The sequence below is a fragment of the Solanum dulcamara genome, chromosome 4, assembly GCF_947179165.1.
Source record: "Solanum dulcamara chromosome 4, daSolDulc1.2, whole genome shotgun sequence".
NCBI classification, from domain to species: Eukaryota; Viridiplantae; Streptophyta; class Magnoliopsida; order Solanales; family Solanaceae; genus Solanum; species Solanum dulcamara.
The window spans coordinates 26,567,839-26,588,845 of record NC_077240.1 but is presented as its reverse complement, the minus strand read 5'-3'; the positions used below and the strand labels follow the sequence as shown (position 1 = coordinate 26,588,845).

The 21,007-nt window shown below is 37.7% G+C and overlaps 2 protein-coding genes across 2 annotated transcripts; both read right to left on the bottom strand.

The window, feature by feature from the left end:
- Positions 1-505: 505 nt before the first annotated feature.
- LOC129887146 (peroxisomal adenine nucleotide carrier 1-like) lies at positions 506-12,854 on the bottom strand. Its single transcript, XM_055962113.1, has 5 exons — positions 12,461-12,854; positions 3,310-3,541; positions 2,265-2,411; positions 1,899-2,059; positions 506-1,076 (listed from the first exon to the last, which is right to left on the bottom strand). Exons 1-5 carry the CDS (start codon positions 12,601-12,603, stop codon positions 797-799), a joined length of 963 nt encoding a protein of 320 aa, XP_055818088.1. The 5' UTR covers positions 12,604-12,854; the 3' UTR covers positions 506-796.
- Positions 12,855-17,005: 4,151 nt separating this feature from the next.
- Positions 17,006-20,364, bottom strand: LOC129884138 (uncharacterized). The gene is made up of 6 exons (XM_055958486.1): positions 20,237-20,364; positions 19,870-20,113; positions 19,303-19,806; positions 18,087-18,946; positions 17,265-17,389; positions 17,006-17,061 (listed from the first exon to the last, which is right to left on the bottom strand). The coding sequence occupies exons 1-6, from the start codon at positions 20,362-20,364 to the stop codon at positions 17,006-17,008; spliced, it is 1,917 nt and encodes a 638-aa protein (XP_055814461.1).
- Between the last annotated feature and the right edge of the window lie 643 nt (positions 20,365-21,007).

Genomic DNA, 21,007 nt, shown 5'->3' with positions numbered 1-21,007 from the left:
AAATCAAATTAATCTTTACTTAATATATGATTTTTCATTGTTACATAACGATAGATTTATTGATACGATGCAAAATAATTTAAGTAACAATCAAAACAAATGTTGTATTTAAATTAACGCCACAGTGGCACAGTATGATTCAATATCTAAAACAATCTAGGGTCCACGGTTTCCATATTTATCCTCTGTGTTTATTATTTTCTCTTGTTATATTCTTGCTCTAGTATTAAAGTTTGTATTTTAATTTTTTCGTGCTAGAATTGCATGCCAGACAGAGTTATCAGAGAGATTTATTAGACAACTTAAAGAGAATGAAAGATTTGCAATGCATAATGGGACTGCAACCAGTCTTGGGGCCTGTAGGAATCCATTTTAAATATCCATATTGTATTTTTACATGACCAAGCTTGAGGGGAAAAGAAATGCTTGAATACAAAACAGATCTAAAGTTGAAACTGAATCACTTCTGGAGAATGTATAGTTCTACTGAACGAATATCGGTATGTACATGGAGATCAAAAGCAGACAGAAGCAGAAATATAACTAAATCTTTACATTCCTTAGTATTTGTATAGTAGAACTTGAAAAAGACACAACAAAAATATCATAATTACTGTATACAGAAAGAAGACGTAAAAATATAATCTGAAACATACCATTTCAACTAAGATACTGAAAGATAATTACGCTATCAGATGAAACATTTTATTTGTGTGCAAGGTGGCTCCATGTCTCGAACAAGGACCTACGAGCTAATTGCATTGTTACATATGAAAGCATCTCTTCTAAGAGAATTTCAAGAGCTCTTTAGTCTGGTTCTCGTTAGGAACAGATATCTCCTTACTGCTAAAAGCAGAACCCATGTGGTTTTTGCGATTTTCTCCTTTATCATCAAAAGCAGTGCTGAGCTTAGAACAGTTTTCAGGATCTGAGGCTGTAACCCTTTAAAGAATCCCATTAGCCCTTCCTTTTTCCATATGGCATGAAGCGATCCAGAGATAGTTTTTCGGGCTTTTAACTCAGCTTCATCCTCAGCATCTCCTTCTGATTCAGCAGATTGTATCATGACTTTACACCTAAAAACAGCACATATGAGTAAATAAAGCTATGTTGATGCCAAAGAAAAGGAAGCCATCAACGTACTAGATATACAGTAGGAATTGAGATGTCAAATGTAGTCCAAGAGCCCGTTTGGATGGGCTTAAAAAAGTAGCTTTTATGTATGAAGTGCTTTTAGAACTTTGAAGTGCTGAAAGTTATTTTTATAAATAAGCAGTTGAGTGTTTGGATAAAAGTGCTTATGATGTGAATTTTAGGGTTAAAAGAATAAAAAAAGGTAGTTTGAGAATTTAGTTAAAATATAAGGGATATAAAAGTAATTTCCATGGTCAAAGAAAATGACTTTAAGCACTTTGGAAAAAAAAGTTAGGAATCCTAACTTTTCATTTTTGACTGACTTTAAGAACTTTATGGCTTAAAGTCAGCATTAGGCAAACACGTCCAAAAGCTAAAAAGGGGCTTTAAGTTGATTTTGATCAACTTAAAGCCAATCCAAATGGGCTCCAATTCCCAACCTAATCTTGGTGATTCTGGCACTGGTATTCTAATTTTTGAGCAAAAAGTGTCCAACTAAGTATATAACAATAGAAAAGGAGCAAATGTTCAAGTGCCCTTTTACATGTTTGACACAATTGGCATAGACTGATTCTCTGTCGCATTGGTTGCAGATAATCGGTACATTTGGTCAGACAAGTTTATCAACACAGGATCACATCCAAAACATTAACAGCTATTTAGAGATATTCCAGGATAGAAACTCCCGTTGATAAGGTATCAAAGGTGAATATCTAAAATGGTAAAGGTGAAAGCTTGAGTATGAAATGTTCAACTGAGTGTACCTTATTAACGGATAAGTGATGCAGGTGGCAAAACATTTTGAGACTGCCCCCAAAACAAAAGCCGAAAAAGCAGAAAGAGATTCTGGACTTGATTCCACCCCTCTATTGCTTTTCATCTTGTTCTTCAGCATTCTTTGTTTAAATTGATCAAAGGCCGTGTACTGCAACAGAAAATTATTCATTAATGTCCCTGAACGTAATTTGTGATCATCATATTGTCATTTGTCGAGACATAGAGCGGAATTGGAAGGTAAAGCAATAGTATGCAAGAGGGTATCAGGTGAGCATACTTTAAGCATCACAAACATACGACATTGAAACAAATGATAGAACACTCTCACATTAGAAAATAAAGCATGTGAATACCTGAATTGCGGGATTTGAAGTGAGAATGATAGATATTCCTAGACCATCAAATGCTTCACTCCAGGTGCCCTCCGAGAGGGTTTTCCAGAATCCCTTGGATTTCCCAAAAGCACTAGTTTGCATTCTTGAAGCTGCTGTATCTAGAGGCTGCAATATCAGAGTAAAATTTCAGAACAATAGAAGAACAGATAGAAGAGAAACCTTAACAGAAACAAACGTACACAAGCTGGAGCAAACAAAGCCCAGAAGGTGCAACCAGAACAAAAGTAAAGACCACTGCCAGAACACGCCTCCACATCCACTGTCAGAGACCCTTTTTCTACACATTGGTGGTACAGATAGTTTCATTCTAAAAGAGAAATACAACTTTCTTGTTCTATTTAATCTTTAAAAGCATTAAACACATATTTGAACTGGGAAATAACAGCTTCTTGGAACTCCCTTTTTGATAAGTTCCAATAAATATAATATCAGAATGACCCTCTCTGATCTCCACCACTGTGCAACAGGGCCATCCAGCTTACAAATGTAGGCAACTCAAAGTGAAAGACAACGAAAAGTATGCTGTATTAATCAAATAGATTGATTATGCAGCTACCAAAGAAATCAAGGTTTTCCTACAAAAGCTAGAATTGTATGAGGTCTCAATGATTTAAGAAAACAAACAGAAAATACTCAATGAGGAGTAAACCACGTACATGAGTTCATGCGTCAGTATATGTCACCAAATTTGAGTTCTAATCATCAACAGAAGCATACAACCTACTTTAGCATTTATCCAGTTTCCAGACACACACCCTTTAAAGGGGAAAAGATAAAAGATTGTGCACTTCACGTAAGAAATAGCCTTTCCTTTTGCAGTTTCAACTAGGCCTGGAAGCAGGCCATCATAGCTTTAAAAGCACAGCAATTTAAATCGACAAAACTAATTGGCTAATTGCAGGCAACCTTCTTTTCAATACTGAGAAAATTAATGTCGTCCAAAAAAATAATGAGAAAATTAAAATCAATTTTAGTCCAAGTAGAACTGCCAAGTATGATTCACCTGGGTTATTATGACTGTAAATGCCCCCGCTACAACAGCAATTATTAAGTTAGCTCTTGTTCCAATGGATTTAAATCCACTTTTCTTCAAGTATAGTTTCTTGAAGAAATCATATCCATAGAAGTAAATAAAAGACGACACAAAAGACTGCACATTCTTTGTCCCAAGACCCTGATAGAGTGAAAAAAATTGCCGAGAAGAAATGGCCTCCAACAAGACATCAAGAGTATTCCTGCATTTCAAAAGAAGTTCATACAATCACATCACTGCTCATACTTGGGTACAAAATCCAGTACAGATATTTAAATAAACTGTGAAACATGACAAAAGTCAATATTATGTAAATACAGAAAGATTCCCAAATTCCTGTAATTAAGTAAGAAGGAGATACTTGCATCAAGGTAGGCTGCCGACGTCACAACCTCTTGGGATGTGGCCCTTCCCTGAACGTTGCATGAGCGCAGGATGCTTTGTGCATGAGCTAGCCCTATTCTTTTTTTCTTGTTCTTGTTCTTTTTTTGACAAGGTAACAGACTCATGTATATAAATCATCAGCACAAAGTGCTGGAACCCAAAATTACATCATTGAATCTACATCCAAAAGAGTAAAAACAATAGATTAACACTAAATCCTATCTCATCTTACAAGGATCCTAGGATGTCTACTATAGAAACTGGGTCATCCATATACTCTGAGATGCACCAATAACAAAAACTTCAATTCAATTCATTTTTAATTTTTGCAGAGAGCTACTATATCCTTCAAAACACCTAGAGTTTCTCTCTTTCCAAATGCTCCACCCTATTACTGCTGGGACAATTCTCCATCTGTCTCTTTTAGTGCTACCACCGCCTTCAAAATTCCAGCTAGTTAGTGCCTCCCCTGTTCTTCCTGGCATCGTCCACCTTATGCCTCTGAAATTGGTAAATAGATTCCAAAGCTGGCTAACCACTTCACAATGAAGAAACAGATGGTTAATTGTCTCTGCATGATGCTCACAAAAATAACATCTGGAGCACATATGTTTGCTCCTCTTTTCTAGATTCTCCTGAGTCAAAACAGATTCTTTCACAACCAACCAACTGAAAATAGCTACTTTGTATGGAATTTTTACTTTCCAAATAAGCTAGGTAAAAATCTGATCTGTGATCCCATCTGATTCATGTCCTTATAGGCAGAGCTACAGTAAAAATGTTTTTGATATGGCATTTCCATCTTAGAGTGTCTTCTCCTTCCTGTAGCCCCTTGCACTGGTCTAGAGTGCCACAAAAGTTGGCCAATCTTTCCACCTCCCAGTCTTGCATCAATCTTCTATAGGTCAAGTTCCTGCCTTGATTTGACCACACTTCCCGTAAACTAGAATCCTGTTGCTGATTTAAAATATAAATGCCAGGGAACAGTTCCTTAAGACTTCCATTCCCTAGCCAGTTAACTTCCCAGAATAAGATCCTTTTTGCCATCTTTCACATTAAATCTAGTTCTTGCAAAGAACACAGGCCACAGGTTCCTGATTGATCTCCACAAACTTGTGCCATTGTAACAAACTAGGAGCATTTGATATGTATTATCCAACTTGAGGGGGAGTGTTAAATATGACAAAGTCATTACTTCCTTATTTTCTTTTCCTTGTAAAGGTTATTTAAACTCAATGGCTTGAGGGAAAAACTATGCAACCAATTCCTAATGTTCTTCTTTCTCCTTCTTCTCTTATTTCACATAAACAATAAACAAGAGAGAACGCGTTTTTTGAGCAGAAGTAACATCATAATGAGGCAAAAAGTTTTAAAGCAAAGCATAAATTAGTGGGAGGGGTGCTATCAGATATGTCTGTATGGATGCATATGTCCATGTATAGCATGTAAAAGATGGAGAAAATGGTGAGATGATGAATCCAGTGAAGATGCTATAAACATAATAGCCTTATATATATCTTTTTGGAAAAAGTTCCAGTTATCAACCTCATTTTTTTACGAGTCAAGACCTACTGTGGGGCAAACCAATTGTTAGCAATCGGCATCCAACATAATTAGCATTGAAATACAAAGAACAAATAGTGAGATATATACAAGTAAAGGATCCAATAGCTTGAGGAGATATATTTATCTTCTGTGCTAATAATTTCAGATAATAAAGATACTACTGACCCTAATCCTTACTCAAAATCCTTCTATGGGAAACTTTTGCAGTAATTGAAGTTTATAGACACACTTCCTTTGAGGCTTTTGATATACAAGTACTTGCAAAAACCCAAAAAGTGGATGTAAGAGGTAGCACAAAAGGAGTAGTAAAGGAACTTCACCCTTGGGCCTTAGCTATGTAGCAATTCAGTATTGATTGCCAAATCATAATTCGAAGCCCATGCCAATAAGGGCCACACTCCAATATTTTCATCTATAAGCACTCACTACATGTTGTAGCCTAGAACATATCTGGATTATCTATGGGTCCCTAGTTCTCCTAGCTAAGCAAATTTCTCAATTATGCTCCTCGGTGCATGTGGTCAGTTATTGTGACATAAAAAGAGTGTAGCATTTTTCCACTTTCAATGTCCAACCAAGAGTAACTTTAACCACCACTTCTTTGGTCAGACCGCTCTACTTGTACACAAAAACATGCCTCTTGTGTACAGATGGCACGTGCAACACCAATAATAGAAATGAGCCACATTATATTGTAGCTCTTGTCCCAATTAACCACAAGATGTATCATAAGCACAAATGGTATTCGGAGATCTCGATGTATGAAGGTGTACACATTAAATACCACATGTTATCTTATGTGGGAGGGACCTCTTGGAATCGTTATTTTGACAAATATTTGATAATCAGGGGCTAACGAGATTGGAATACGGAGTCTCATACTAATCTTGAACATCCTAAATACTCCTCTAGAAACAATCCTCAAGGGAATTCAATAACATAAATAGGGTTTCAATAGATCTGTTGTTGATGATAACAACTCCATAAACTGAATCATGTGGCCTGGCATATTTTATTTTATTTTTTCAAACATTTATTAAGGATGACTGTTAAGGAGCTTTTTTCCAATCTAGCCTTTGCAAGGCACAATCATGCCAACCAACAAGTAAGAATTCTCAATTGAGTTTTTTGAGCTCTTTTCCATGTCAGGTACTGTAAGAGTCAATAACCAAACCCAAAAATATTTTGATAACTTGGTCTTCTTTGGTTTGAAAATTGTTAGAGTGAGTTAAAATTTGACCTTCGCCGGAACTAACTGACTCCGGTAAATACCTTCTCTGACGAAATAAATTCTTCTTCTCCTTCTCCGATCTTTATATTTCTTTTTCTTCTTCTTTTCCGGCGAATCTGTCCAGAACTGAACTCGATCTACAGATCTCCGGCGACTTTCCACTTTCTCCTCTTCTCTTGTCTCTTATTGCAGGTAGTACTGCGAGCCTGACCCAGATACAAGATTCCGGCGACCAATTTCAGCAACAAATTTTGCCGGATTCCGACAATTTGACCAAGAAAATCGTCCTAATCCCAGTGCTTTCTAGCCCTTAATCTTAAATTTCTGTGCGCCCCTCATTAAGCAACATCTGAATAGGCTATTTAGGGTATTATTGTAACCATTTCTTACGTCAGTACAATTCTACAGCTAGTTGCTTGTGTAGAGTATTTCTTGTTGTTCTTTTGTTCTTAGTATAGAGTTCTTGCCGTGAGTTAGGTGTAGTACTTTTCCGGTAATACTGATTTTTGTGGTTGGTTGATTCTTGCATATAGCTTCATATTTGTTTTAGTATTTTGCTTCGTGTTTTTTAGTAAAATCCTTTGTCTAAGTTGGCTTGGGGGAACGATGGTGGAGTAGGGTCATGTCCTCAGTTGGGGCCGGGGGCGAGGGATAGTACTGGTAAGTGGGTTACGAGTTCTCCTTTACTAAGAATAGGGTCGTGGAACATAGGATCGCTGATGGGAAAGTCCATAGAGCTAGTAAATATTCTCAAGAAGAGGAGGGTAAATATAGTTTGTGTCCAGGAGACCAAATGGATAGGAACCAAGGCACGGGATGTGGATGGGTTCAAGTTGTGGTACTCAGGAGGCTCGAGGGATAAGTATGGCGTGGGTATTTTTTGTAGACGGGGAACTTAGGGAGCAAGTGGTTGAGGTTAGGAGGATCAATGATGGGATGATGACGATTAAGCTAGTTGTTGGTGGGTTGACTTTGAACGTGATTAGTGTTTATGTGCCTCAAGTGGGTCTAGACGAGGAGGTCAAAAAGATCTTTTGGGAGGATTTGGAAGAGGTAGTTAGAGGTATACCGAACTCCGAAAAGATTTTCATTAGTAGAGATTTTAATGGTCATATTGGGGCAACTTTTAGTGGTTTTGGTGATGTTCATAGAGGCTTTGGATTTGGGGAGAGAAATGGAGGTGGAGCTTCACTGCTGGATTTTGCGAAAGCTTTTCAGCTAGTAGTTGCTAACTCGTGTTTTCCGAAGAGGGAAAACCACTTGGTTACCTTTCGTAGCATGGTAGCTAAGACTCAGATTGATTACTTACTCTTTAGGAAAGGTGATAGAGGCCTTTGTAAGGATTGCAAGGTCATTCCGAGTGAGAATCTTACTACTCAACACAAGCTATTAGTGATGGACTTGGAGATTAAGAGGAATAGGAGGAAGTAGACCTTATATGATCGACTGAAGATCAAATGGAGAGGCTTGACCCCTGCTCTTTCTCGAGAAATAGGAAAGAAGTTGATTAGTATGGGGGCTTGGATTAGTAGTGGAGATGTGAACGACATGTGGGATAAGACAGCTAATTGTATTAGAAAAGCGGCTACAAAAGTGCTAGGTATCGAGGGGTAATTATGGTGGTCATCAAGGAGATTGGTGGTGGAACAGAGAAGTATAAGGTGAAGTGGAAGCAAAAAAGATTGCATACACGAAGCTGGTGGAGTGTGCAGATGAGGAAGAGAAGCGAACGCTTAAGGAAGTTAACGACTAAGACGGCAGCTTTTGAGCGCTTGTATGTCGAGTTAGGAGATAAAGGTGGGGATAAAAAATTATATAGGCTCATGAAAGCAAGAGAGAGGAAGGCTCGTGACTTGGATTAAGTGAAGTGCATCAAGGATGAGAGAGGCAATGTGTTGGTGGAAGAGACCTCTATTAAGCAAAGATGGTAAGCATACTTCCACAAACTATTAAATGAGGAAGGGGACAGAGACATTGTGTTGGGTGAATTGGCGCATTCTGAAAGTCTTCGAGACTTTGGGTATTGTAGGTGTCTTAGGGTTGAGGAGGTTAGACGTACTATTAGTAGGATGCGCAAGGGAAAGGCGATCGGTCCCGATGAAATTCCAATAGAATTTGGGAAAATAGCAGACAAAGCAAGAGTGGATTGGTTGACTAGGATGTTTAATGCTATTTTTAAGACATCAAAAATGCCCTACGAATGGAGGTGGAGTACAATGGTTCCATTGTACAAGAACAAGGGTGATATTCAGAATTGTAACAATTACAGGGGTATCAAATAGTTATGCCACACTATGAAGGTTTGGGAGAGAGTTGTGGAGAAGAGGGTGAGGAAAGGGGTGGTCATTTCTGAGAATCAATTTGGATTCATACCGGGGCATTTAGCTACTGAAGCTATCCACCTTGTGCAAAGACTGGTGGAGAAGTATAGGGAAAGGAAGAGGAACCTTCATATAGTGTTCATTAACCTCGAAAAGGCCTATGACAAAGTCCTGAGGGATGTCCTCTGGAGGTGTTTGGAGGCTAAAGGTGTTCCGATGGTGTATATTAGGGTGATAAAAGATATGTATAATGGAGAAAAGACTCGGGTTAGAACGGTGGGAGGAGACTCGAAGCCTTTTCCAGTTGAGATTGAGATGGAGCTACATCAGGGATCAGTTCTTAGCCCTTTCTTATTTGCCTTGGTGATGGATGAGTTGACACGATCTATTCAAGAGGAGGTTCCTTATTGTATGTTATTTGCGGATGACATAGTATTGGTTGATGAGACACGAGATGGCGTTAATGCTAGGTTGGAGGTTTGGAGACAGACTTTGGAGTCCAAAGAGTTCAGGATGAGCAGGACCAAAACAGAGTATTTAGAGTGCAAATTCAGTGTGGAGATGGACGAAGCAAACGTGAAAGTGAGGCCTACTACACAAACTATTCCCAAGAGTGAAAGCTTTAAATATCTTGGGACCATACTCTAAGGTAGTAGGGATATCGATGAAGATGTCATACATCGTATTGGAACAGCATGGATGAAATGGAGACTTGCGTCTAGGGTTCTGTGTGACAAGAAGGTACCACCTAAACTTAAAGGTAAGTTTTACAGAATGGTGGTTAGACCGGCCTTATTGTATGGAGTGGAGTGCTAGTCTACCAAGAAAGCTCATGTTCAGAAAGTGCATGTTGCGGAGATGAGGATGTTGAGATGGATGTGTGGGCATACTAAGAGTGACAAGATTGGGAATGAGGTTATCCGAGAGAAGGTAGGAGTGGCCCCGGTGGAAGACAAGACGAGGAAAGCAAGACTCAGATGGTTTAGGCATGTGCAAAGGAGGTGTACTGATGCTCTAGTGAGGAGATGCGAGAAGTTGGTTTTAAGGGGTACCCGGAGGGGTAAAGGTAGGCCGAAGAAGTATTGGATAGAGGTAATTAGACAAGACATGGTGCAACTTCATATTACTGAGGACATGATTCTAGATAGGAAGGAGTGGAGATCGCGTATTAGGGTTGAAGGCTAGTAGAAGTGGAGTCTTATCTTGGAGTGTATAGGTTTAGGCCCGTTAGTGTCTATCTTAATACTAATCATACCCTTGTAGTTCTTGTTGTATATTGTGTATTGTGTCTAGATTATTTCGTTGTTATTATTGCTTCCTTCTTCTAGACTTTACACTGCTCTCCTTATTATTGACAATGTTTTTCATTGTTTTCTTCTTCATTTACGCGGGTTTGATGCACTTGAGCCGAGGATCTGTCGGATACGGCCTATCCGCCTCCCCGAAATAGTGGTAAGGTCTGCGTAAATTCTACCTTCCCCAGACTCCAACTAGTGGGATTACACTGGTATGGTGGTGGTGGTGGTGGTCTTCTTTGGTTTCAACTTTCAATTTCTTTCAAATATAAAAAGTTACGATTTTTCAAAGCGATATATGACTCTTAAAAAAGTGCATCAGCGGCATATTTACTGTTTGAAAAGCACAATTGAAATTACATATCATTAATTTTTCAACTCAGAAATTTGACCATTACATATTTATATTACTTATGGGTAAAATGGAGACAATTGCCCTCTAACAATCAACTTCCATTTTTTTTAAATGAGACTTCCAAAATGTATACAAGATAACTATATACTCGTTTTACTATTTTAGAAAGTCTCAGACAGTCATGCTCACCCAGCTTTATGAATGATCTCCTCTGAACATTCTTGATGTAATTACCTTATACATTTCATTTAAAGGCTTTGGCAGCCCTTGACCTTGAGATTAGTTTTCCTCTAATATTTTTTTGAGAATTAGTTTTCCTCTAATATTTGTTCACTTCTGTCAACCTTCCCCTCCTATCCTCCCCCAAAACCACCGGTTAGCTAGGACATCATGGAATCCCATTGGCAGCTTATCCTTAAGCTGCCAAAGAAGCACTCATTCCAAGTCCAAACCCCTTCCTAATTTGACGAGCTGATAATGCAATTCCGAGAAAGATTACACATAGTATATCAGATGAAAAAATGGATATAAAGAAGAAATTTATAACTTAATAGCCTTGAACCTAATTATTTTTTTTAGCGGTTAATGGCCTTGAACCTAACGTTGGAGACTAGGTCGTAAGCTCTAGCCAGCTACCTCTTTCTCCATTTTCAAACAGATTTTCATGCTATTGACATCCTCAAATGCCTCACTCAATAACATTCTCGTTTGGTGCTGTTCAGTTCCAATCTCATGTAATATCACCCTCTTGTTTCTCCTCTCTCCACTGAGGCTCAATACTTCAGAACTAACTCACAGAAAGATCAAAAGTCTTGAAAGTCCTCAACTTTGAGCTCCACTTCAGGTGTCAAAAGGTTGACAGATGATATAAAAGCTTAGGGAAATGTGGATTCATATCAAACACTTCAACGAAAATATTAACACTGCATCAGACTCAAAGAAACCTTGCTATCAGAATTCATCAGGAACAAAAGCCTCCTCTTAGTTATACGTTTCCAACAGTAACAACAGTATCCAAAAGTACTTTATCCACCAGAAGTAGTCAATGAAATGGGTGCAAACCTTAGGGGAAAAAAGACTAGGTGATTTCTTCCTATCTATCTCAGCCTTGGCAGACAAAGTTACCGGGCGAAAAAAATCACTAGGTGATAGTCGAGATGCATGCAAGGTAGCCCAGACACTACCATGCCTTTTACATGAAAACAAACATTGGAACATTTAAAAGAGTGAACCAGAATGATGCTTTTGCCACAGAATTTGCTCTTGAGGCAACGGAGTACGTTCCACTTGTATATACAAAAGTACTTTCAGCGGAAAAAATAGCTTGATCAACCCCTCTAGCACAAAAAAGCCATAACACCAATTGCCATCACATACATTGATATATACATTCCAAATCATTGTACAAAGCCCCATGAATAAATCAAACAATTAATGAATTGAACCTCAATTCCATACTAGTTGGGTTCCGCTATATCAAACTGTCACATCGCTCAATTCCGACTCATTTCTTTCCAACACTAAATACATGACTTAGTGTAAATGTTACAACATCATAGGTTCAAGTTCCCCTAAATGAGGAGGGTGTATAGGCTGCAGGAGGCGAGTTTATAGACTAGACATGGGGCACATGAACCCAAAATTGGTATAATACTATCTGCTGGCACCCATGCTAGAAGAAATCTAAATGGTGCACTTGGTTGAATGTAAGTTATTTATCTAAAGGACTAGGGATCAATTCCCACTTAATACATCTCTGATAGGCTGCCTGCTAAAGGAAGCATGAGGAATCCTTTGAACATTTCATGAAAACCCTCTAATGTCAATAATGCTCAAATAACAAACAATTATACGAAAAAACTGGGACAAAAGCATTTAAAGAAAAAAAAAACAGAAGGGTAAAAAGATACTCATAGATGGGACCAGAAAAGGAAAGGAAGGCAAGAAAAATATCTAAAAAAGTAAACACCTGTATTTGGCGAGACCATGAACTCGAAGTTCAGCTTGGTACTTGGTCTTGCAAGTATCCAAAGGATACAATATAGTGGTGCTTAGCAAAGATCCTATTGCCCCAGAAGTTGCCTCAGCCAAAGACTCTATATTTAAAGCCATAATCGAAGTGAAATTGATTTGTGTTATGAAGGAGAGAAATGAACCCCAATTCAGAGCAAATCGCAGATAGAATTGTGGGTGAAAAAAATGTGCGCTCGTGACAAAGATTGCCAAAATCGAAATTGGAGTTCAAGTAGCAACACATAGGGAGTCGGAAACGTGACGGGATGGACTTGTCATGTTGTAGTGACAAATTGACTGTTTTTGTGTCATTTGTGTGCCCACTCATCAAAGGCGTTCAATGCAAGTCATTTTCAGAAATGAATATAATTTTGTACCTAATTAGAAATGGAGAACGGAACCTATTTGAGCCTATACAAATAAGCCATATTTTAAAAATATAATTAAAATAGATTTAGTGTAAAATTTTATTTCATTTTATAAAAAAAAATAAACAGCAGTCATTAGAATTTTAGTGTAAAACGAAACTTTTTCTTACACTTTATAAAGGAAATTTCACTTTACCAACAATTTTATCAAAAACCTTTCACTTTCCTTATAAATGTGCAACACGATATAAGCGCTTAAGAAATAATTATATATTTTAACACAATTATATATTTATACTCGTATTAATACAAGTCATGTTTTCTATTTAATGGCTTCGGCGGTTTATTTGGTTTTTCTATGCCCTACATAGACAAATAGACTTGCATCAACTAGCTGCCAGTTCTTTTTTGTTTAGATTCATACTACGGGGCCTCCGTCCACTACAGACCCTAGCTCCACGACAATCATAGAGTGTAGCATCCCTTTTTAGGAGAATATCACTTAGGAAACAAAAACTAATTATTATTATTATTCTACCCTCCAAAAAAAAACTTATTGAAATACGATATAGAAGTTTCATTTAGAAAAAAAAATGATTTTCAATTCAACAATACTGTAGGTCCATAAAATAGACAAAACTTCAAACTAGTAATTATCACAAAAATATTATCTTCCTTCGTGCATAATGACAAGTCAAAATATAACCTAGTACATTGCATAAATTGAGTTAAAAGCACACTCAAAACTAACAAAACTAGTCACTCGGTTCAAGTTACAAGCCTTCAAAATTCCATACATAAGTGCCACACATGTATCATGTACAAGTTCCCAAAATAATATACAAAAAAAAACTAGATGTATATGCATATGTGATCTTCACAAGAGCTCCCGAAAAGTCTACTCCACATGGCCATCTTCATATCCCGTCTCGCACATCACCTACGATAGGAAACAACTATCGCTAAGCATAAATCTTAGTAGTGTATAACCTTTGGACTTAGAGCCATTAAAAATTCTCCAATTTCCTTTTTTATCATAAGCGGTTCAATAAGGTAGCATTAAGTCCAAGTGAACAAGTATATCAAGTATCGAATACAAACCTTGGAGAGTTTCAAAATATCAATACTAATATTCAAAGGCTTAAGTACCAAGGATGCTTATAATTCAATTCAAAAGAGTAGTCAAATAATCAATTTCACCCATATGTACGTCATGCCTTCACACTAAGCACAATCAATATTAAGACGGACCGAAGCCCCGAAATCAAGAAGTGTCCATATCAAGAAGGGTCATCACCTAATATCAAGAAGATCAAAGATCATGTTGAAAGTGGCTTTTCACTCGTACTCGAAAATGGACGAAAGTCCATCGTGAAGACGAAATGTAAATTCGAAGTCAAGATGGGCCACATCTGAATTGAAAGGCATGTCAATATCGATGATAAGTCACTGTAACAAGAAGGACAAATTCCCAACAAGAATGCAAAATGATCAAGCAATTCGTACAAGTGGGCGAATTAGCAAAAGTTTTGCAATACTTGATATAGTAGTCATACCAAAATACAAAACAAGGAGTAAGGAAATAACCCAACAAAATACTTCAAATTTCAGAAAAATAAAATATTCCAAATTTAAGTTTATACACGAACCTTGGCGTTTTAGCACACAACAAGTTCTACCACCACCCGAGGAGTTCAATTTCTCTATGCCATAGACCAACCAAATCCACTTCGTCAAACAGTTCCTCTTAGCTTGTATAAGAGCATATACACCTTAAACACATAATCAAATATCTACTTAAGTTTAAAAGTTTCAGCATATCGAAACTAAACATAAAATAACTGAAAATCAACCCAAAGTATCAAAACGGAAATTCTGGGCAACACTACTGCCTTGTATTGCTGCTTAGTTTCGAAGGGGTAAATGGGCGAAATAGGCTTTGTGTCCTCAAAGAAAGTTATAGATATATGTCTTAGGGTCATATACAACTTCGAATCACCCCTACATAAATTATGTACAACAAGATATGCTCAAAATACCCACAATAGTCCATGTAGGATTTTTTTAAACCAAAATCTGGGCAGCACCTCTCCTGTACTTCATCACCCTTTTTCGAGTCAATAAAAGCAAAACTGGATTTTGGATCCTAAATAAAAGTTATAGCCCTATGAAATAGCTTTCCAAAACATCTTGAATCACTCAAAACTAAGCTTTACACAAGGTGTTATACTACCATTACTAACAGTAGTTCCAACCAAAAACGAGTTTGCAAACAAAGTTTATTCCCCCAATTTCGACAACACCAACTTATCAAGAACATCAACAACAATATAAACAATCATTCTACTTCATAACTTAACTAATTCCACCCATTTAATCCAACCAAAACAGCCCCTAATCCATAAGTCTCAATAAAGCAACAAACAAGTTTATAACACTTCTTCCTCCATTTTAATCCGTTAAATCTCTAAACAAGCTTGTTAACAAGTAAAACAAAACCTCAATCTTACCTTTAAGTATAAGTCAACCACCTTAATACACTCCTTTTTCTCTAATTTTTAGCTCAAAGTAAAGACAATGCAACGTGATACGTTTTTCTCTTCACGAGCTTCGGAATTTGGGACTCGGATTTGGGTCGAAAATGGCTACTTAGCCTAGAAGTTCTCTCTCTATATATATATGATGTTCTTGAAGTTTCTGGTCTGAAATGGAATGAACAAGGTCGAAATTATCCCTTACAAGGTAAGAAATATGGGCCTGACCCGACTTGGAATCGGGTTGGGCCGAATTTTCCTCCCATCTTGACCCTTCTATCTTATACTGCCCATAACGTTTTATTCCGATATCATATATAAACCCACAACTATGGTTGGAAAGGTATTTCAATTATCTACAACTTTCATTTTAGGAGTTTTTCCAAATTTTCAAATTTTGAGAGGGTTATGGCCTCTCAAAGTCAGATCAGCCAAATATATCAAAAAAAACATGCTTTTCTTCTTAAAAAAAAACTAGGGTGTTACAACTCTCCCCCCCCCCCCCTTAAGAAATTTCGTCTCGAAATTTACCTGATAATCTCCTCAAAACAACTGTGGATGTTGGAGTCGCATATCCTCTTCTCTCTCCCAGGTAGCTTCCTTGCTAGAATGATTTCTCCAAAGGACCTTTACTAAGGGAATTTTCTTGTTCCTAAGCTTTTTTGTCTCATGCGCCAAGATTTTGATAGGTTCCTCTTCATATGTCAAGTCAGGATTGACCTCAATAGATTCAACAAGAAGAACATGAGATGGATCTGAGCGATATCTTCTAAGCATAGAAACATGGAAGACATTGTAGATTCTATCTAACTCCGGTGGAAGCGCTAGTTTATATGCAATTGGACCAACTCTCTCAAGTACTTCATATGGTCTAACAAAATCGAGGACTAAGTTTCCCTTTTTGGCCAAATCTCATAATTCTCTTCCATGGAGAAACCTTTAAAAATACCTTGTCTCCTGCCCGATATTCAATTTCACGCCTCTTAAGATCAGCATAAGACTTTTGTCTATCTGAAGCAATTTTTAGACGATCCTTGATGATTTTTACCTTATCCTCAGTTTGTTGCACAATCTTAGGACCAACCAGTTTTCGTTCACCAACTTCACTCCAGCAAAAAGGAGTTCTACACTTTCTCCCATATAAGGCTTCATAGGGTGGCATTCCAATGCTTGATTGGTAGCTATTATTATAAGCGAATTCTACCAAGGCTAGGTGTCTGTCCCAACTACCTTCAAATTCCACAATGCAAGCTCGAAGCATATCTTCCAAGATTTGAATCACCCTCTCGGATTGACCATCTGTCTGAGAATGGAAAGATGTACTAAAGTTCAACCTAGTGCCCAAAGCTTCTTGCAAGCTAGTCCAGAATCTAGATGTAAACCTTGGGTCTCAGTCAGATACAATAGAAACAGGAACTCCATGTAGCCTCACAATTTCATTAACAATCTGCTAAACGTTCAAGTGGGTAGTCCATTCTGATGGCCAAGAAATGAGCACTTTTAGTGAGCCTATCAACTATAACCCAAATTGCATCATGATTTCTTTGGGTACGTGGAAGCCCAGAAACAAAGTCCATGGTTATTCTTTCCCATTTCTACTCAGGTATTGATAGGGGTTGTAATATTCCTGTTGGGACTTGATGCTCGGCCTTTATCTGTTGACAAGTTAAGCATTTAGAAATATATTCCACAATGTCCTTCTTCATACCATTCCACCAGTAGTGTTCTTTGATGGTTTGGTACATTTTGGTACCTCCAGGATGCATTGCATATGGTGACGTATGTGCTTCATTCAAAATTTCTTTCCTCAAGTTGTCATCCTTTGGAACGCATAACCTATTATGATAAAATAGAGCACCATCCTCCCCTAAAGTAAAATCAAGCTTCCCTCCAGTTTGAACTTCTTTGATCAATTTTACAAGTTTCTCATCTAACTGTTGTGCTTCTTCCACATGTTCAAGTAGAACTGGCTTAACTTGCAACCTATCAACAATAGAGCCATCAGAATTAAATGCAAGACAATCATTCATGGCTCGTAAGTCAAGAAATGAAGTCAGAGAATTAATAGATAAACTAGCAAAGGCTTTACGACTTAGAGCATCTGCAACTACATTGGCTTTACTAGGATGATAGTCAATGGTACAGTCATAATCTTTAATGAGTTCAAGCCATCTACGTTGCCTCAAATTCAACTCTTTCTATGTACCCAAGTACTTCAAACTCTTGTGATCAGTAAATATGTGACACTTTTCGCCATATAAGTAATGCCTCCAAATTTTCAAGGCAAACATTATGGCAGCGAGCTCAAGGTCATGAGTAGGATAGTTCAATTCATGTGGTTTCAATTTTCGGGAAGCATATGCAACCACTTTCCCTTCTTGCATCAGTACACAACCCAAACCATGATAAGAAGCATCACTATATATCACATATTCTTTACCTTCAGTTGGTAGAGTAAGTATAGGAGCTTGTGTCAATAAGGATTTGAGATTTTCAAAACTTTCCTGGCATTTGTCATCCCATACAAACTTGACATCCTTACTCAAAAGTTTAGTCAAAGGGGAGGCGATAATGGAGAAGCCTTTGACAAACCTCCTATAGTATCCCGCTAAACCCAAGAAACTCCTTACTTCAGTTGGACTTTTAGGTGGTTTCCATTCAACAATAGCTTGAATCTTACCAGGATCCACTTTCCGACACAATATGTCCTAGAAAGGCCACTTCACCGAGCCAGAATTCACATTTAGAAAGCCTAGCATAAAGCTTCTTCTTTTGCAAAATTTGCAAAACAATTCGAAGATGCTTATCATGCTCTTCTTCATTCTTGGAATATATTAAAATATCATCTATAAATACCACCACAAATTGATCAAGATAAGGCCTAAATACTCGATTCATCAAATCCATGAATATTGCAGGCGCATTAGTTAATCCGAATGGCATCACTAAGAATTCATAGTGACCATATCGAGTTCTAAAAGCGGTTTTAGGAATATCTTCCTTTCTAACACGCAGTTGGTGATACCCAGACCTTAAATCAATCTTGGAGAATAAATTAACACCCTTCAGTTGGTCAAACAAATCATCAATTCTTGGTAATGGATAGCTGTTCTTGATTGTTATTTTATTCAATTGTCTATAGTCAATACAAAGTCTAGGAGTACCATCTTTCTTTTTCACAAATAGCACAGGGGCTCCCCAAGGAGAAATACTTGGACGAATGAAACCTTTCTCAAGAAGTTCTTGCAATTGAGTCTTCAATTCCTTTAATTCTGCTGGTGCCATCCTATAAGGAGTGATAGAAATAGGAGTAGATCCAGGAATGAGCTCGATCGGAAATTCAACTTCTCTTTCTGGTAGTAACCCAGGAAAATCTTCTGGAAACACTTCAGGAAAGTCACACACAGTAGGTATATCTTTAAGACTAGGACTCTCCACGCGTGTATCAATTATGTAAGCAAGATACACACTACAGCCCTGATGAATCATCTTTTTTGCTAAGGCCGTAGAAATAATATTAGAGAACAATGACCTTTCACCCTGCACAATAATGTGTAAAAATGCAGGGTCCTTAAAAGTCACATGCTTAGACCTACAATCCACTACTGCATGATATTTATAAAGCCAATCCATACCGATAATAATATCAAAATCATGGAAAGGCATTTCAATCAAATCAGCAAGAAGGACCAGGTTTTGAATCATGAAGGGACAACCTCGATAGATTTGATTGCAAGCAACCTGTTGACCCAAAGGACTTTGGACAAGCACACCATAATCGAGTCTCACAGGTTTCACATTTTCAGGAAAATCCAATGATGAGCAAACATACGAATGTGTAGAACCAGGATCAAATAATATAACGACACATAATCAAATAAGTAAAATTTACCAACAACAACATCTGCTCCATCTTGTTCATCCCTCTGTCTCATCGCATAAGCTCGTGCTGTAGCTCTTGATCCACTCACTTGATTGGATCCACCTGTACCTGTTGCTTGTGTATTTCTAGATCTTGCACCTCTATTCCCTTGAGATGGAGTGGTAATAGGTTTCTGAACAGAGCCTTCTGTACGCGGAGAAGAAATGAGATTAGGATTAGGACAATCCCTCACTTTATGATCGAAGCTCCCACAATTAAAACAAGCGCTAGAAGCTCTTCTACAAGTACCAAAGTGATTTTTTCCACACTGTGCACAAGTGGGTATACGAGTCTTGCCTTGACCATAGCTTGGAGTGCTGGCAGTAGAGTAACTTGATCTATTCTGCTTATATTGGGCTAACTTGCGAAAAGTATTAGCTGTGGAACTGTCAAACCTCCCTCTTTTTGATGGACCTCCTGAATCTGCATAAGCTTTCCTGAACTTGTGTTCATTTCTACCAGTTTGTTCCTTGTCTATCTTTTCTCAAGTAAGAGCAGCTGAAACTAATTTACAAAAGTTTTCATATTGTAGGACTGCTACAGATTTTCTGATAGAATCATTCAAACCATCTTCGAATCGCCTGCACTTATCTTTTTCGTCGTTAATAATACCCCCAACATAGTGGGACAGCCTGAGAAATTGTTGTTGATATTCAGCGATAGACATGCTCCCTTGCTCTAAATTTAAGAACTTTTTTTTCTTTGCATCGTGATAAGCAGGTGTGACATACTTCTTATGAAATTCCTTCACAAAATCATCCCAAGTAAGAACAAGAGGTTTTGCCCTGGCATTTGGTACACTTATCCATCAATCATAGGCATCTTTTTGTAACAGTGAGACAACATACTTAAATTTGGCAGTGTCTGAATACTCTAACTGCTCAAACACTCTTTCAATTCATTCCAACCACTGCTCGGCATCGGTAGGGTCAACAGTTCCTTTAAACTCAACTCCCCCCATTTTTCTCATTTTCTCATAGTTTATTTCATCAGGGTCAGGCATTCTTCTAGCCATGTGATGAAAGAAATCAGCCATTTATTGAAAAGGAGGATCAGCAGCGGGAGCACTATGACTCATTTGGGGGTGTGGCCCAACTCTTGTGCCCCGATTATTTCCCGCTTCAGATCCACTTGTGCTAAGAGGATTAGGATCAGAAAAATGTTCTCCAACCCCATCTTGTAGGTGAGGTTGGGCATTAGAGTTATTTTCCCCCTCACGAGCGGCTTCTATAAGTCTATTAGAAGTAGAAGAGGCCACGAATTGACTCCTACATAAGGAAAGATCACATTGCATTAGGGACATGCACATGATGCATATGCGCTATATATAAGGAAAAAAATATACGGGACAAAAGAAAATAGTATGCCAACAAATCACAACAAAAGTCCTACAATTATAAACCTAGGCTTTGATACCAACTCTTGTAGCATCCCCTTTTAGGAGAATATCACTTAGGAAACAAAAACTAATTATTATTATTATTCTACCCTCCAAAAAAAAACTTATTGAAATACGATATAGAAGTTTCATTTAGAAAAAAAAATGATTTTCAATTCAACAATACTGTAGGTCCATAAAATACACAAAACTTCAAACTAGTAATTATCACAAAAATATTATCTTCCTTCGTGCATAATGACAAGTCAAAATATAACCTAGTACATTGCATAAATTGAGT

Excerpts from the sequence above, each read along its gene's own strand:
- LOC129887146 (XM_055962113.1), bottom strand. The coding sequence starts at position 12,603 with ATGGCTTTAAATATAGAGTCTTTGGCTGAGGCAACTTCTGGGGCAATA. Across the intron at positions 3,542-12,460 it reads CATGGTCTCGCCAAATACAG|GAATACTCTTGATGTCTTGT; the intron begins GTGTTTACTTTT and ends TTTGAAATGCAG. Across the intron at positions 2,412-3,309 it reads TTACAGTCATAATAACCCAG|CCTCTAGATACAGCAGCTTC; the intron begins GTGAATCATACT and ends CTGATATTGCAG.
- LOC129884138 (XM_055958486.1), bottom strand. The coding sequence starts at position 20,364 with ATGGCTGATTTCTTTCATCACATGGCTAGAAGAATGCCTGACCCTGAT. Across the intron at positions 20,114-20,236 it reads CCTACCGATGCCGAGCAGTG|GGCAAAACCTCTTGTTCTTA; the intron begins GTTGGAATGAAT and ends ACCAAATGCCAG. Across the intron at positions 18,947-19,302 it reads AAGATGGAGCAGATGTTGTT|GGTGAAAGGTCATTGTTCTC; the intron begins GTTGGTAAATTT and ends ATTATTGTGCAG.